The following is a 14,033-nucleotide window of genomic DNA, read 5'->3' as shown; positions in this document are numbered from 1 at the left end:
TGTGGGAAAAGCACAGTATTTGGGTGGGACTGTACCGATTTTCCAGGTACAGTCTGTCATAGCTTCCTGTGGCTAGGAAAAAGAAATCCCCGATCCCTTGTGCTTCCTGGGTGAGGTGATGCCCTGCCCTGCTTTGGCTCACCCTCCGTGGGCTGCACGCACTGTCTAACCAGTCCCAATGAGATGAACCGGGTACCTCAGTTGGAAATACAGAAATCACCGATCTTCTGTGTCGATCATGCTGGGAGCAGCAGACTAGAGCTGTTCCTATTCAGTCATCTTGGCCATTCAGTAAAGTTATTTAATTTAAAACATTATCTGAGACAATGCTATTTCTACTTTTGGGTGTATAAACAAATTTTTTTTAATGAAATGATGATGATAGTTGATGAGATCTAAAAAATAAAAGGTTAATAACACATCCAAAGATTTTTTGAAAATCAAATTGGTCTGTGGGAATGACTGTTTTAGGGAATTTTGGTCATGTATAGAAATTGAAGGATTCCATATAAAGAAACCTTTGAAATTTGTATTTATATGTAGACTTTAAGCAAACAGAGCCAAATCAGATCCTGTCAAAAGTTACTGATTGTGATTTACAATGAAATGAGATCTACCTATACATCATCGTGTTCTTATAATATAATGTACATTGTGAATAACTAGATATAGTTTATGACTGAATACAAACCCAATCTTTAAACTTACAAATATATATAATACCTACACAAATCAAAAGTTTCAAGGTACACTGGTAGTAAAGATTAAAACGCACAAATTCTAAACTGTTTTAAAATGGTCTATTTTAAAACTACTGACTTACATAACTTTGGCTATTAATCAAAATATAACTTTGGGGATATTGAGGAAATGGTCGAGATGACATTTTCAAATAAGAAGTAGTGGGAAGTAAGAAACCTTGATGTGAGCACTGCTTCATAGTGTAAAACTGACAAAATAATTGTTAAGTAAAAAGGTATATCTTTGAAATTGAAGGTGACTAGCTATGTGAATGCTGTAATGCTGTTAACAATACATAAAGAAGGTTAAAATATATTCTATTACATGTATTCTATGTATTCTATTACAGTGGTTCTATTACATTAAAGGTGTCTCAGAAAATTCTGCTACAATGTTCAAGTCCAATAAATTAACAAGTGACTTCTTTGCCTGATAAGCTATTTGTTAACATTTTGCTAGCTGTCAAAAGGACTGACAGATTATGCAGCTTAATTTAAATTTTAATAAAAATGCAAAGATCATTCAAAATAAACACATATAATTATGCACTGTGAAAAGCAGTATTGAATACTTCAGAACAGCAACACAAGAAAATTAATTTCACCCTACTGGTTTTTATGCACCTACAAGTCTCAGACTGCAATGTCACAGATGATCTCAACTCAAGCACGATTATTGAAAAGCTGAATGAGTTGAGGTGGTAACTTGACTGCCTCTTCCCCTTGCTAATAACTTTGCCTATTAACTTGGGACTGTGAAATGATTTAAATAGTATGGCCTCCATGAACTGATGATCAGTTATTAAATAAAAATGGTCTGCCCTACATGGTAACATTAGTTCCCAAGAAAATGACTTTTTTGACCCCAAATATGGCATCTGGTATCCAATCTAAAAAAGTTTACTGGGTTAATTCTACTTTTGTCTTAAACTATTAATATGATCAATAAATACGTATTGTTTAGTTCCCAAAAGAAAGTGTTTTGTTTTGTTTCATGTGTTTGAAGTATTAAAAGATCATTTAACTTACTTTTGAACTTTTTCATTGGTTACTTGGGAGGCCTCTATGGCATGTTGAAGCTGTAATTCCATATTTGCTCGCTCTGTCAGAGCTTGTTGCAGTTGAGTAGCCAGTTCCTCATTTTGTTGTTGAGTGATGGAAACAATGTTCTCTCTGTTTTTTAAAGCTTCTTCATATGTACTCAGGGCATAGTTAAACTGATCCTTCAGATTTTCTTCTTGAGATAAAGATTTGTGTAAACTGAGAAAATATTAAAAAATAATTTAAAGATAAGTAATGTAGACTGAGTGATCTATGATCTATTTAACAAAAACCTCCATTTAGAGTCTCTAATTCTAAAAATCAATGAATACTTAAATGAGCAAATGAAAATAATTTTTATGTCACAACATATAAAATTGATAATTTTTCCGCTTCTAGGCTGAAAACCGAGACAAATGACTATGCTACCAAAGCATACAAAAAGATGCTGCAAGATGTTAATTTAATTAAATCAATGTAAATATTACATTCAATTTTCTTTAAAAGGAATAGAGAACTGGAAAATAAAGTATCTCTAGGCAAATATAAGAATGTAATAAGCTGAAAGAAGTGAGAAGAGAATGGGCATTGGTTTAGGAGGTTGAGGGTCTATTCTTCCAAGACTTAATGAGAATGGATGAGGTTTATGCAAATACTGACCAGCCTTCTACACAGCATTTTCTACTTGTCACAGTTGAGATATAAATGAATTTAAAATCACTGGTCAGATTGCACAGAAATAATATGTATTCATATATATGTGTGTATATATATATATATTTTTGGCTAATGAATCTTATAACAAATACATCTACTCATTAAGTCATACAGAGAAATAGCATATAAATTAAGACCAAATGAATGCAGAAGAAAATGCAGACAAATAGAATCCTAAAATGCTAAAGGTCAAATCTTTGATATGTCATTACCACCTACCACCTGAGGTTATTCTGAAATGGCACCAAGCACCTCACTCAATTAAATAAAGACATTTTGAAAATATAAATATTTAATAAGAGAAATTTAAAATCCACACAGGAGATGTTCTTTTTTATTAAATATCATTTCAGTATATGCATACAAAGGAAATGTCGATTGGAGACATTTGAAGTAAAACAACTTAACTATATAATATAGATTGATAATGTGAAGGAAAGCAATATCATTATTAAACCTGCAAAAAGCTAGGCAGTGAACTTTGGCATTGTCCTAATACCTCGTGTGATACTTTCTTTAAAACTGTTCAAACTAATTATACATTTCCTTTTTAGTTTAAGTTACCTATAAGCCTTTACAGTATGCTTATTTTGGAGAAGGCGTCCCATAGAACTAGGATGGACATGAAACAAGGACAGTCAGCATACCAGATGAAATCATTTCAGGATTCAAATTCCTTCCTAAGAATACAGACTGTTACTAAGCCCTGGTCAATTGGCTACTACCTAGAAAATTAGAATGGCATGTAGTGCCACATTTGTGGAGTGCAAAAAATATCTTTTTTCATGGTTTTCACATTGTTATTAATCTAACTAACCCTACTTCATTTCTTCTCAGTTTTTTCTACCAACCTATGTGCCTAAGGACTGTCTCTTGCCCGTTTTCCTATTTTTTCTGTGTCCTCTCACTTTCTGCATCTCGTCTGTTCCAAGTTCCAATTTTCTTTAGCTCACTCTCTGTATCTCCTTGAAAGACGCAAGAAAGAAAGAAATTAAAAAGAAACAAACTAAAAGCTAAACCTTAACAAAGGTACTTTCTTATGTTCTTTATGCTTAAAACATTATTAGTTATATTTTGATTTGTTAACTACATTTTAAATTACACAAGGTGCATATATACAAAGTATTCAGCTTGAAAAAATGTGAAGAACAAAATACGGAACAAACGCAGAAATCTAGAAGACCCCTAGTGTTTCCTCCCATTTTTCCCCTCCCCAAAAGGTAAGTACTAATCCAACCTTTATCAAAATGTAAATTGCCTATTTTTAAACTTTTTGTCTGGCTTATTTTCCTCAACAATTGGTATGTGAAGTTCACCTTGCTGTTGCATATCATTCATTGCTTTTTATTGCTATAAAATATTCTGTTATATACATATGCCATAACTTATTTAACTATTCCACTGTTGTTGCTATGAATATTCTTGTACATGTCTTTTGATGGACCTAGGTATTCATGTCTAAAGTAGAATTTCTCCAAGGGTATGCATTATTTTCAGATTTAGTACACTGATAATAGATGCTGATTTAGATTTAGATGCTGCTAATAGTCTTCTAAATTACTTGTACCAATTTATACCCCTATCAGCAAAATATGAGAGTTTCAATTGCTTTATATCCTCCCTCAGAATGACATTGGCAAGTGCTTTTAACTTTAGTTATTTTAATATGGATGCAGTGATGTTTCATTCTATTCATATACTTATGTACGTGTATGTTGATTGATTGATTGAGACAAGGTCTCACTGTTTCCCAGGCTGACCTTGAACTCCTGGGCTCAAACAATCCTCCTGCCTCAGCCTCTTGAGTAGCTTGGACTATGGGCATATGCCACAATGCCTGACTCTTAATGCTGTCTTTTGATGAAGGTAAGTTCTCAATTTAAATAAAGTTCAATTTATCATTGTTCCTTTAATGGCAATGCTTTTTGTAAACTGTTTAAAAAATCTTAGCCTACTCCATTCCCTTATATTTTAACTTTACGTATATGGCCTAATTTAAAACTCAGTGAGACAGCTTAGTTTGGGAATTCTGCATTTGTCTATCATGCCTAAAGCAGTAACCAGTATACTGTAACCAATTAGAATCAATGATTAAGTTTTAAAAATCTCACTATTATTAAAATTATGAGCATCCTGATTTAATTTCCTAATCACTCCTCACTTCCTAGTCTTTTATCATTTAATTTTTAGGGGGCAAATTTATACCTGATTTTGATTTTTCTCTCAGATGGACATGTTTGGATTGTACCCGCAAGTTCAAAAGCTTCTTAGCATTCAAAATGTCTTGGAAACCTGTTAATTACCACCAAGACTTTCCCAAACAAGGGACATGATCTTTTTAAAAAGATGGAAGTAGATAATGTCACTTAAAATCCTGCAATAGCATTTTCTTGCATTTTAAGAGAAAACAGTATCTAAAAATAAATGCTATATGTTAACTCACTGAATGTCACAACTTGCATGAGAAGTCCTATTAATATTCCTTTTTTGGGAGGTGCGAGCAAGATGGCCAAATAGGAACAGCTCCAGCCTCCAGCTCCCAGTGCGAGTGACACATGAGACGGGTGATTTCTGCATTTTCAACTGAGGTACTGGGTTCATCTCACTGGGGAGTGCCGGACAATCAGTGCCGGTCAGAGAGTGCAGCCCGACCAGCCAGAGCTGAAGCAGGGCGAGGCATGGCTTCACTTGGGAAGTGCAAGGGGGAACGGAATCCCTTTGGAAACTGAGACACACAACACCTGGAAAATCGGGTAACTCCCACCCTAATACTGCGCTTTACCAAGGGTCTCAGCAAACGGCACACCAGATTATATTCCACACCTGGCCAGGAGGATCCCACACCCAAGGAGCCTCCCTCATTGCTAGCACAGCAGTCTGAGATCTAACTGCAAGGCAGCAGCGAAGCTGGGGGAGGGGCGCCCGCCATTGCTGAGGCTTAAGTAGGTAAACAAAGCCTCCGGGAAGCTCGAACTGGGTGGAGCCCACCGCAGCTCAAGGAGGCCTGCCTGTCTCTGTAGACTCCACCTCTGGGGACAGGGCATAGCAAAGAAAAAAAAAAAGCAGCAGCAGAAACCTCTGCAGATGTCCATGACCCTGTCTGACAGCTTTGAAGAGAGCAGTGGATCTCCCAGCCCAGAGGCTGAGATCTGAGAGTGGACAGTCTGCCTGCTCAAGTGGGTCCCTGACCCCTGAGTAGCCTAATTGGGAGACATCCCCCCACTAGGTGCAGACCGACAACTCACACCTCACACGGCCAGGTACACCCCTGAGACGAAGCTTCCAGAGCAAGAATCAGACAGCAGCACTCGCTGTTCAGCAATATTCTATCTTCTGCAGCCTCCGCTGCTGATACGCAGGCAAACAGGGTCTGGAGTGGACCTCAAGCAATCTCCAACAGACCTACGGCTGAGGGTCCTGACTGTTAGAAGGAAAACTAACAAACAGAAAGGACACCCACACCAAAACCCCATCAGTTCATCACCAGTATCAAAGACAAAAGGCAGATAAAACCACAAAGATGGGGAAAAAGCAGGGCAGAAAAGCTGGAAATTCAAAATATTCAAAAAATCAGAGCACATCTCCCCCTCCAAAGGAACACAGCTCATCGCCAGCAATGGATCAAAGCTGGACGGAGAATGACTCTGACGAGTTGAGAGAAGAAGGCTTCAGTTGATCAAACTTCTCAGAGCTAAAGGAGGAACTACGTACCCGGCGCAAAGAAACTAAAAATCTTGAAAAAAGAATAGAAGAATGGATAACTAGAATAATCAATGCAGAGAAGGCCACAAACGAACTGACAGAGATAAAAACTATGACACGAGAAGTACATGACAAATGCACAAGCTTCAGTAACCGACTCGATAAACTGGAAGAAAGAGTATCAGTGATTTAAGATCAAATGAATGAAATGAAGCGAGAAGAGAAGTCTAGAGGAAAAAGAAATGAACAAAGCCTCCAAGAAATATAGGATTATGTGAAAAGACCAAATCTACGTCTGATTGGTGTGCATGAAAGTGAGGGGGAAAATGGAACCAAGTCGGAAAACACTTTTCAGGATATCATCCAGGAGAACTTCCCCAACCTAGTAAGGCAGGCCAACATTCAAATTCAGGAAATACAGAGAATGCCGCAAAAATACTCCTCGAGAAAAGCAACTCCAAGACACATAATTGCCAGATTCACCAAAGTTGAAATGAAGGAAAAAATGTTAAGGGCAGCCAGAGAGAAAGGTCAGGTTACCCACAAAGGAAAGCCCATCAGACTGACAGCAGATCTCTCAGCAGAAACTCTCCAAGCCAGAAGAGAGTGGGGGCCAATATTCAACATTCTTAAAGAAAAGAATTTTCAACCCAGAATTATATCCAGCCAAACTGAGTTTCATAAGTGAAGGAGAAATAAAATCCTTTATAGACAAGCAAATGCTTAGAGATTTTGTCAACACCAGGCCTGCCCTACAAGAGATCCTGAAGGAAGCATTAACATGGAAAGGAACAACCGGTACCAGCCATTGCAAAAACATGCCAAAATGTAAAGACCATCGATGCTAGGAAGAAAGTACATCAACTAATGAGCAAAATAACCAGCTAATATCATAATGACAGGATCAAGTTCACACATAACAATATTAACCTTAAATGTAAATGGACTAAATGGTCCAACTAAAAGACATAGACTGGCAAATTGCATAAAGAGTCAAGACCCATCAGGTTGCTGTATTCAGGAGACCCATCTCACATGCAGAGACACACATAGGCTCAAAATAAAGGGATGGAGGAAGATCTACCAAGCAAATGGAGAACAAAAAAAAGCAGGGGTTGCAATCCTAGTATCTGATAAAACAGACTCTAAACCATCAAAGATCAAAAGAGACAAAGAAGGCCATTACATAATGGTAAAGGGATCAATTCAACAGGAAGAGCTAACTATCCTAAATATATATGCACCCAATACAGGAGCACCCAGATTCATAAAGCAAGTCCTTAGAGACTTACAAAGAGACTTAGACTCTCATACATTAATAATGGGAGACTTCAACACCCCACTGTCAACATTAGACAGATCAACGAGACAGAAAGTTAACAAGGATATCCAGGAATTGAACTCAACTCTGCACCAAGCGGACCTAATAGACATCTACAGAACTCTCCACCCCAAATAATCAGAATATACATTCTTCTCAGCACCATATTGCACTTATTCGAAAATTGACCACATAGCTGGAAGTAAAGCACTCCTCAGCAAATGGAAAAGAATAGAAATTATAACAAACTGTCTCTCAGACCACAGTGCAATCAAACTAGAACTCAGGACTAAGAAAATCAATCAAAACCACTCAACTACATGGAAATTGAACAACCTGCTCCTGAATGACTACTGGGTACATAACAAAATGAAGGCAGAAATAAAGATGTTCTTTGAAACCAAAGAGAACAAAGATACAACATACCAGAATCTCTGGGACACATTTAAAGCAGTGTGCAGATGGAAATTTATAGCACTAAATGCCCACAAGAGAAAGCAGGAAAGATCTAAAATTGACACCCTAACATCACAATTAAAAGAACTAGAGAAGCAAGAGCAAACACATTCAAAAGCTAGCAGAAGGCAAGAAACAACTAAGATCAGAGCAGAACTGAAGGAGATAGAGACACAAAAAACCCTCCAAAAAAATCAATGAATTCAGGAGCTGGTTTTTTGAAAAGATCAACAAAATAGATAGACCGCTAGCAAGACTAACAAAGTAGAAAAGAGAGAAGAATCAAATAGACTCAATAAAAAATGATAAAGGGAATATCACCACCAACTCCACAGAAATAGAAACTACCATCAGAGAATACTATGAACACCTCTATGCAAATAAACTAGAAAACCTAGAAGAAATGGATAATTTCCTGGACACTTACACTCTCCCAATACTAAACCAGGAAGAAGCTGAATCCCTGAATAGACCAATAGCAGACTCTGAAATTGAGGCAATAATTAATAGCCTACCAACCAGAAAAAGCCCAGGACCAGATGGATTCACAGCCGAATTCTACCGGAGGTACAAGAAGGAGTGGTACCATTCCTTCTGAAATGATTCCAATCAATAGAAAAAGAAAGAATCCTCCCTAACTCATTTTATGAGGCCAACATCATCCTGATATGAAAGCCTGGCAGAGACACAACAAAAAAAGAGAATTTTAGACCAATATCCCTAATGAACATCGATGCAAAAATCCTCAGTAAAATACTGGCAAACTGAATCCAGCAGCACATCAAAAAGCCTATCCACCATGATCAAGTGGGCTTCATCCCTGGGATGCAAGGCTGGTTCAACATATGCAAATCAATAAACGTAATCCAGCATATAAACAGAACCAAAGACAAAAACCACATGATTATCTCAATAGATGGAGAAAAGGCCTTTGACAAAATTCAACAGCCCTTCATGCTAAAAACTCTCAATAAATTTGGTATTGATGGAACGTATCTCAAAATAGTAAGAGCTATTTATGACAAACCCACAGCCGATACCATACTGAATGGGCAAAAACTGGAAGCATTCCCTTTGAAAACTGGCACAAGACAGGGATGCCCTCTCTCACCACTCCTGTTCAACATAGTGTTGGAAGTTCTGGCTAGGGCAATCAGGCAAGAGAAAGAAATAAAGGGTATTCACTTAGGAAAAGAAGAAGTCAAAATGTCCCTGTTTGCAGATGACATGATTGTATATTTAGAAAACTCCATCATCTCAGCCCAAAACCTCCTTAAGCTGATAAGCAACTTCAGCAAAGTCTCAGTATACAAAATCAATGTGCAAAAATCACAAGCATTCTTATACACCAGTAACAGACAAACAGAGAGCCAAATCAGGAATGAACTTCCATTCACAATTGCTTCAAAGAGAATAAAATACCTAGGAATCCAACTTACAAGGGATGTAAAGGACCTCTTCAAGGAGAACTACAAACCACTGCTCAGTGAAATCAAAGAGGACACAAACAAATGGAAGAACATACCATGCTCATGGATAGGAAGAATCAATATTGTGAAAATGGCCATACTGCCCAAGGTAATCTATAGATTCAATGCCATCCCCATTAAGCTACCAATGACTTTCTTCACAGAATTGGAAAAAAGTGCTTTAAAGTTCATATGGAACCATAAAAGACCCCGCATTGCCAAGATAATCCTAAACAAAAAGAACAAAGCTGGAGGCATCACGCTATCTGACTTCAAAATGTACTACAAGGCTACAGTAACCAAAACAGCATGGTAGTGGTAGCAAAACAGAGATATGGAACAATGGAACATAACAGAGCTCTCATAAATAATACCACACATCTACAGCCATCTGATCTTTGACAAACCTGAGAAAAACAAGAAATGGGGAAAGGATTCCCTATGTAATAAATGGTGCTTGGAAAATTGGCTAGCCATAAGTAGAAAGCTGAAACTGGATCCTTTCCTTACTCCTTGTATGAAAATTAATTCAAGATGGATTAGAGACTGAAATGTTAGACCTAATACCATAAAAACCCTAGAAGAAAACCTAGGTAATACTATTCAGGACATAGGCCTTGGCAAGGACTTCATGTCTAAAACACCAAAAGCAACAATAAGATAAGCAAAGTTTAAAATCACTCTTCCAGTTTTAAAATTATATAATTCTTTATAAATTTAACTTTTATAATTTAGTGTAGAAGGTAAAACTTTAAAAATATTTTTACTCACTAATATTTGATATGATCATATTTCTAATTCACATCAAATATGCCTGCACATTGTCTCCTACGTTGCTCACCACATTAAGTCCAATGGCAGGCCAAGGTAGAAAATGTCCTTAATGTGTATTACTCCAGTGAGTACCATGTAATAGATTTCCCTTCTGAAGTGGTTTCTGTCTTGGTTTCGATGTTCCCTGGTCTATTACTTTGTCTATGGCCCTGACTATTTTCCTGGTCCCTGACTCTCTATGCCACCCCTGCTAAATATAACTTGGAATTATCCGGTTTATGAGCCACTTATTTGTTTTGCTTACAGATATTTATATTCTCTTCAACTTGTCTGCCTACCTGCTCATTGAACTCTCTCTTAATTGTAATGTTACACATGGATTCAGCCTTTTTTTGCAATTAGTACTTTTCCATTTATACTAAGTTTGATGCTACTTTTCCTGACTTCCTCTCTTGTCTCCATGATCAGGTATTGGCCAAGTCCTTACAGGAGATCATTTTACTCATCATCGTAGAATATGCACTTATTATTCTGTTTATGCTTCATTTATTTTACAGTAATTGCTCAATCATTAGTGTGTTGTATATATGCTATTTATTTTAATTGGATATATATTTTTAGATTAAAATTTAGAGATGAGGTACGACAATATAGATCAGTAGGTCTTAACCAGGAGTAATTTTGTTCCTCACAGGACATTCTGCAACATCTGAAGACATTTTTGTCACAACTGTGGGGGTAGTGGGGAGGGTGAGATGGTACTAGCATTTAGTAAATAGAAGCTAGAGATGCTGGTAAACAGAGGATAGATTCCTACAACAGAGAATTATCCAGACCACTATGTCAACAATTTCAGTCTTGTCATTCACTCTGAGTAACACTGGGGAAAAAAGTTACCTACTGAATATTAATTTCCTCAACTCCAAAATCATGAGAAAAATATCATGGAAATCATATGAGAACGAAATGAGGTGATCTACATGTGTCAAAATAACTGGCACAATATCTGCCAGAGAATAGGCATTCATATCTGTATAATTGTTAAAAGGAATTACTTATATCTAATTAACTTTGTACAAAATGTTACACAATACTCAAGAATTTTATAAACATTTTACTGAGAAAAACAACTGCCTGTCCCTACAGGTTTTTCATGAATTGGGAGAAGGAAACTAGTTTTCTTAACCTTTGTTCGCTTACTGATAACATTCTTAAATCATTCTTGTCTAAAAAATGGGCAGGTTTGGCTTGTTTTACTGAATTAAAATAAAACCTAAGCAAATATGAAATGTAGAAGTATGTGCTGCTTTTTCCTAAGAATACATTTCTGAAAGGATAATGTCTACTTTTATTTCCTGGTTTACTACATCAATTAATTTGCTAAGACCCTTTCAAGAAGATAGTTGAAGCTGAGCATGGTGGTTCATGCTTTAATATCAGCACTTTGGGAGGCAAAGGCAGGAGAATTGCTTGAGACAAGGAGTTCTAGACCAGACTGAGCAACATAGCAAGACCCCGTCTTAAACATTATTTTTAATTGAAAAAAGAAAATCATTGACTTCCTCACTTATTTTTAAGGAAATCAGCATATGCTACAGTATAATAGGCTTTAATTTTTAATGACATACAGATAGAGGGAAATATATTCAGAATGGATAAAAGTGTGGATGTGGAAGCTTAATCTGCAAATCAAACAGTCTAGTAACTTCAATGATTTGCTTCCACTGTTACTGCAGTTGATTTATTTTAATAAAATAACTTGCTAAAGTACTTTCAGAGAAAAAATAATTTCTTTATTATAAAGCAAGCCAATTAATACTGCACTTAAAATTTCAAGAATCTTAAACTGGATAACTTGTCAATATATTTATTAATATTTATTAAAAGCTTTCTGGATGCTACATTTCACAATACAAATTGGGTGTCACTAAATATCTGTTGAATTCATGCTTAGAAATGTAACAACCTATACAAATAATTCCAAGGAAGCATTAAAAAATATCGAAGTCTTTGGAGGTTTTTTTGAGACAGTCTTGCTCTTTCACCTAGGCTGGAGTGCAGCAGCATGATCTCAGCTCACTGCAACCTTCACCCCCAGGGTTCAAGCGATTCTACTACCTCAGCCTCCTGAGTAGCTGGGACTACAGGCACACGCCACTACACCCAGCTAATTTTTGTATTTTTGGTAAAGGCAGAGTTTCGCTATGTTGCACAGGCTGGTCTTGAACTCCTAATCTCAAGTGATCCACTTACCTTGGCCTCTCAAAGTGCTGGGATTACGGGCCTGAGCCATTGCACCTAGCCAAAAATATCTAATTATTAAATATACTACAGCACCTGGAATTGATGTAGGGCCAGCTCCTGATTATCTAAGAGTATATTGTGTGCTTCATAAATTTGGTGATGTGGGAAGCAGAGTGGTAGGAGATTATACTCACAAAGCCACTTATGTTTATATACCACTGTATAGCTCACAGGCAACAAAATTTATCTTGAATTTTGTCATATAATACATAATGGGCATCACTAAAATGAAAAAATTATACTGTCAAACTTAATAGAAGGTAGACTTCTGCTTTTGAGGAGATGGAAGAAATAGAAGATGCAATTAAGAAACAAATGGAGGATTTGCTGGCAAGATGGCTGAATAGGAACAGCTGTGGGCTGCAGCTCCCAGGGAGATCAACACAGAAGGCAGGTGATTTCTGCATTTCCTACTGAGGTACCTGGTTCATCTCATTGGGACTGATTGGACAGTGGGTGCAGCCCATGGAGGGTGAGCCAAAGCAGGGTGGGGCATTGCCTCACCTGGGAAGTGTAAGGGGTTGGGAAATTTTCTTCCCTACCCAAGGGAAGCTGTGAGGGACTGAGGCTGAATAACTGTGCATTCTGGCCCAGATACTGCGGTCTTCCCACGGTCTTCGCTACCTGCAGACCAGGAGATTCCCTCTGGTGCCTACGCCACCAGGGTCCTGGGTTTCAAGCACAAAACTGGGCAGCCGTTTGGGCAGACACCGAGCTAGCTGCAGGAGTTTTTTTCCATACCCCAGTGGCACCTGGAATGCTAGTGAGACAGACTGTTTACTCCCCTGGAAAGGGGGCTGAAGCCAGGGAGCCAAGTGGTCTGGCATGGCAGGTCACACCCCCACAGAGCCCAGCAAGTTAAGATCCACTGGCTTGAAATTCTCACTGCCAGTACAGCAGTATGAGGTCGACCTCAGATGCACCAGCTTGGTGTCAGGAGGGGCATCCACCACTGCTGAGGCTTGAGTAGGCGGTTTTACCCTCACAGTGTAAACAAAGCGGCAGGGAAGTTCGAACTTGGTGGAGCCCACTGCAGCTCAGCAAGGCCACTGTGGCCAGACTGCCTCTCTAGATTCCTCCTCTCTGGGCAGGGCATCTCTAAAAAAAAAAAAAAAAAAAGGCAGCAGCACCAGTCAGGAGCTTATAGATAAAACCTCCATCTCCCTGGGTGGGACAGAGCACCTGAGGAAGGGGCGGCTGTGGGCGCAGCTATGGCAGAGTTAAATGTCCCGGCCTGATGGCTGTGAAGAGACCAGCAGATCTTGCAGCACAGCATTTAAACTCTGCTAAGGGTCAGACTGCCTCCTCAAGTGGGTCCCTGACCCCTATGTATCCTGACTTGGAGACACCTCCAAGTAGGGGCCAACAGACACCTCATACAGAAGAGCTCTGGCTGGCATCTGGGGGGGTGCCCCGCTAGGACGAAGCTTCCAGAGGAGGGAACAGGCAGCAATTATGGCTATTCTGCAACTTCTGCTGGTGATACCCAGGCAAACAGGGTCTGGAGTG

The 14,033-nt window shown here is 38.2% G+C and overlaps 1 protein-coding gene across 22 annotated transcripts in view; it reads right to left on the bottom strand.

Annotated features, from left to right (window-relative positions):
• Window positions 1–14,033, bottom strand: part of MIPOL1 (mirror-image polydactyly 1) — a 410,565-nt gene that overhangs the window by 94,140 nt on the left and 302,392 nt on the right. For 21 of the 22 annotated variants that reach the window (XM_028851506.2, XM_077940917.1, XM_028851505.2 and 18 more), the window contains one exon: window positions 1,770–2,000. The exons of the other annotated variant lie outside the window; for it this stretch is intronic. In XM_028851506.2, the coding sequence (XP_028707339.1) occupies window positions 1,770–2,000 (231 nt within the window). The remainder of the gene's footprint in view (window positions 1–1,769; window positions 2,001–14,033) is intronic. 22 annotated transcript variants of the gene reach the window in all.

The sequence above is a fragment of the Macaca mulatta genome, chromosome 7, assembly GCF_049350105.2.
Source record: "Macaca mulatta isolate MMU2019108-1 chromosome 7, T2T-MMU8v2.0, whole genome shotgun sequence".
NCBI lineage: Eukaryota > Metazoa > Chordata > Mammalia > Primates > Cercopithecidae > Macaca > Macaca mulatta.
Note: the sequence above shows the minus strand (reverse complement) of the source record. Positions and strands in the feature narration are given on the sequence as shown.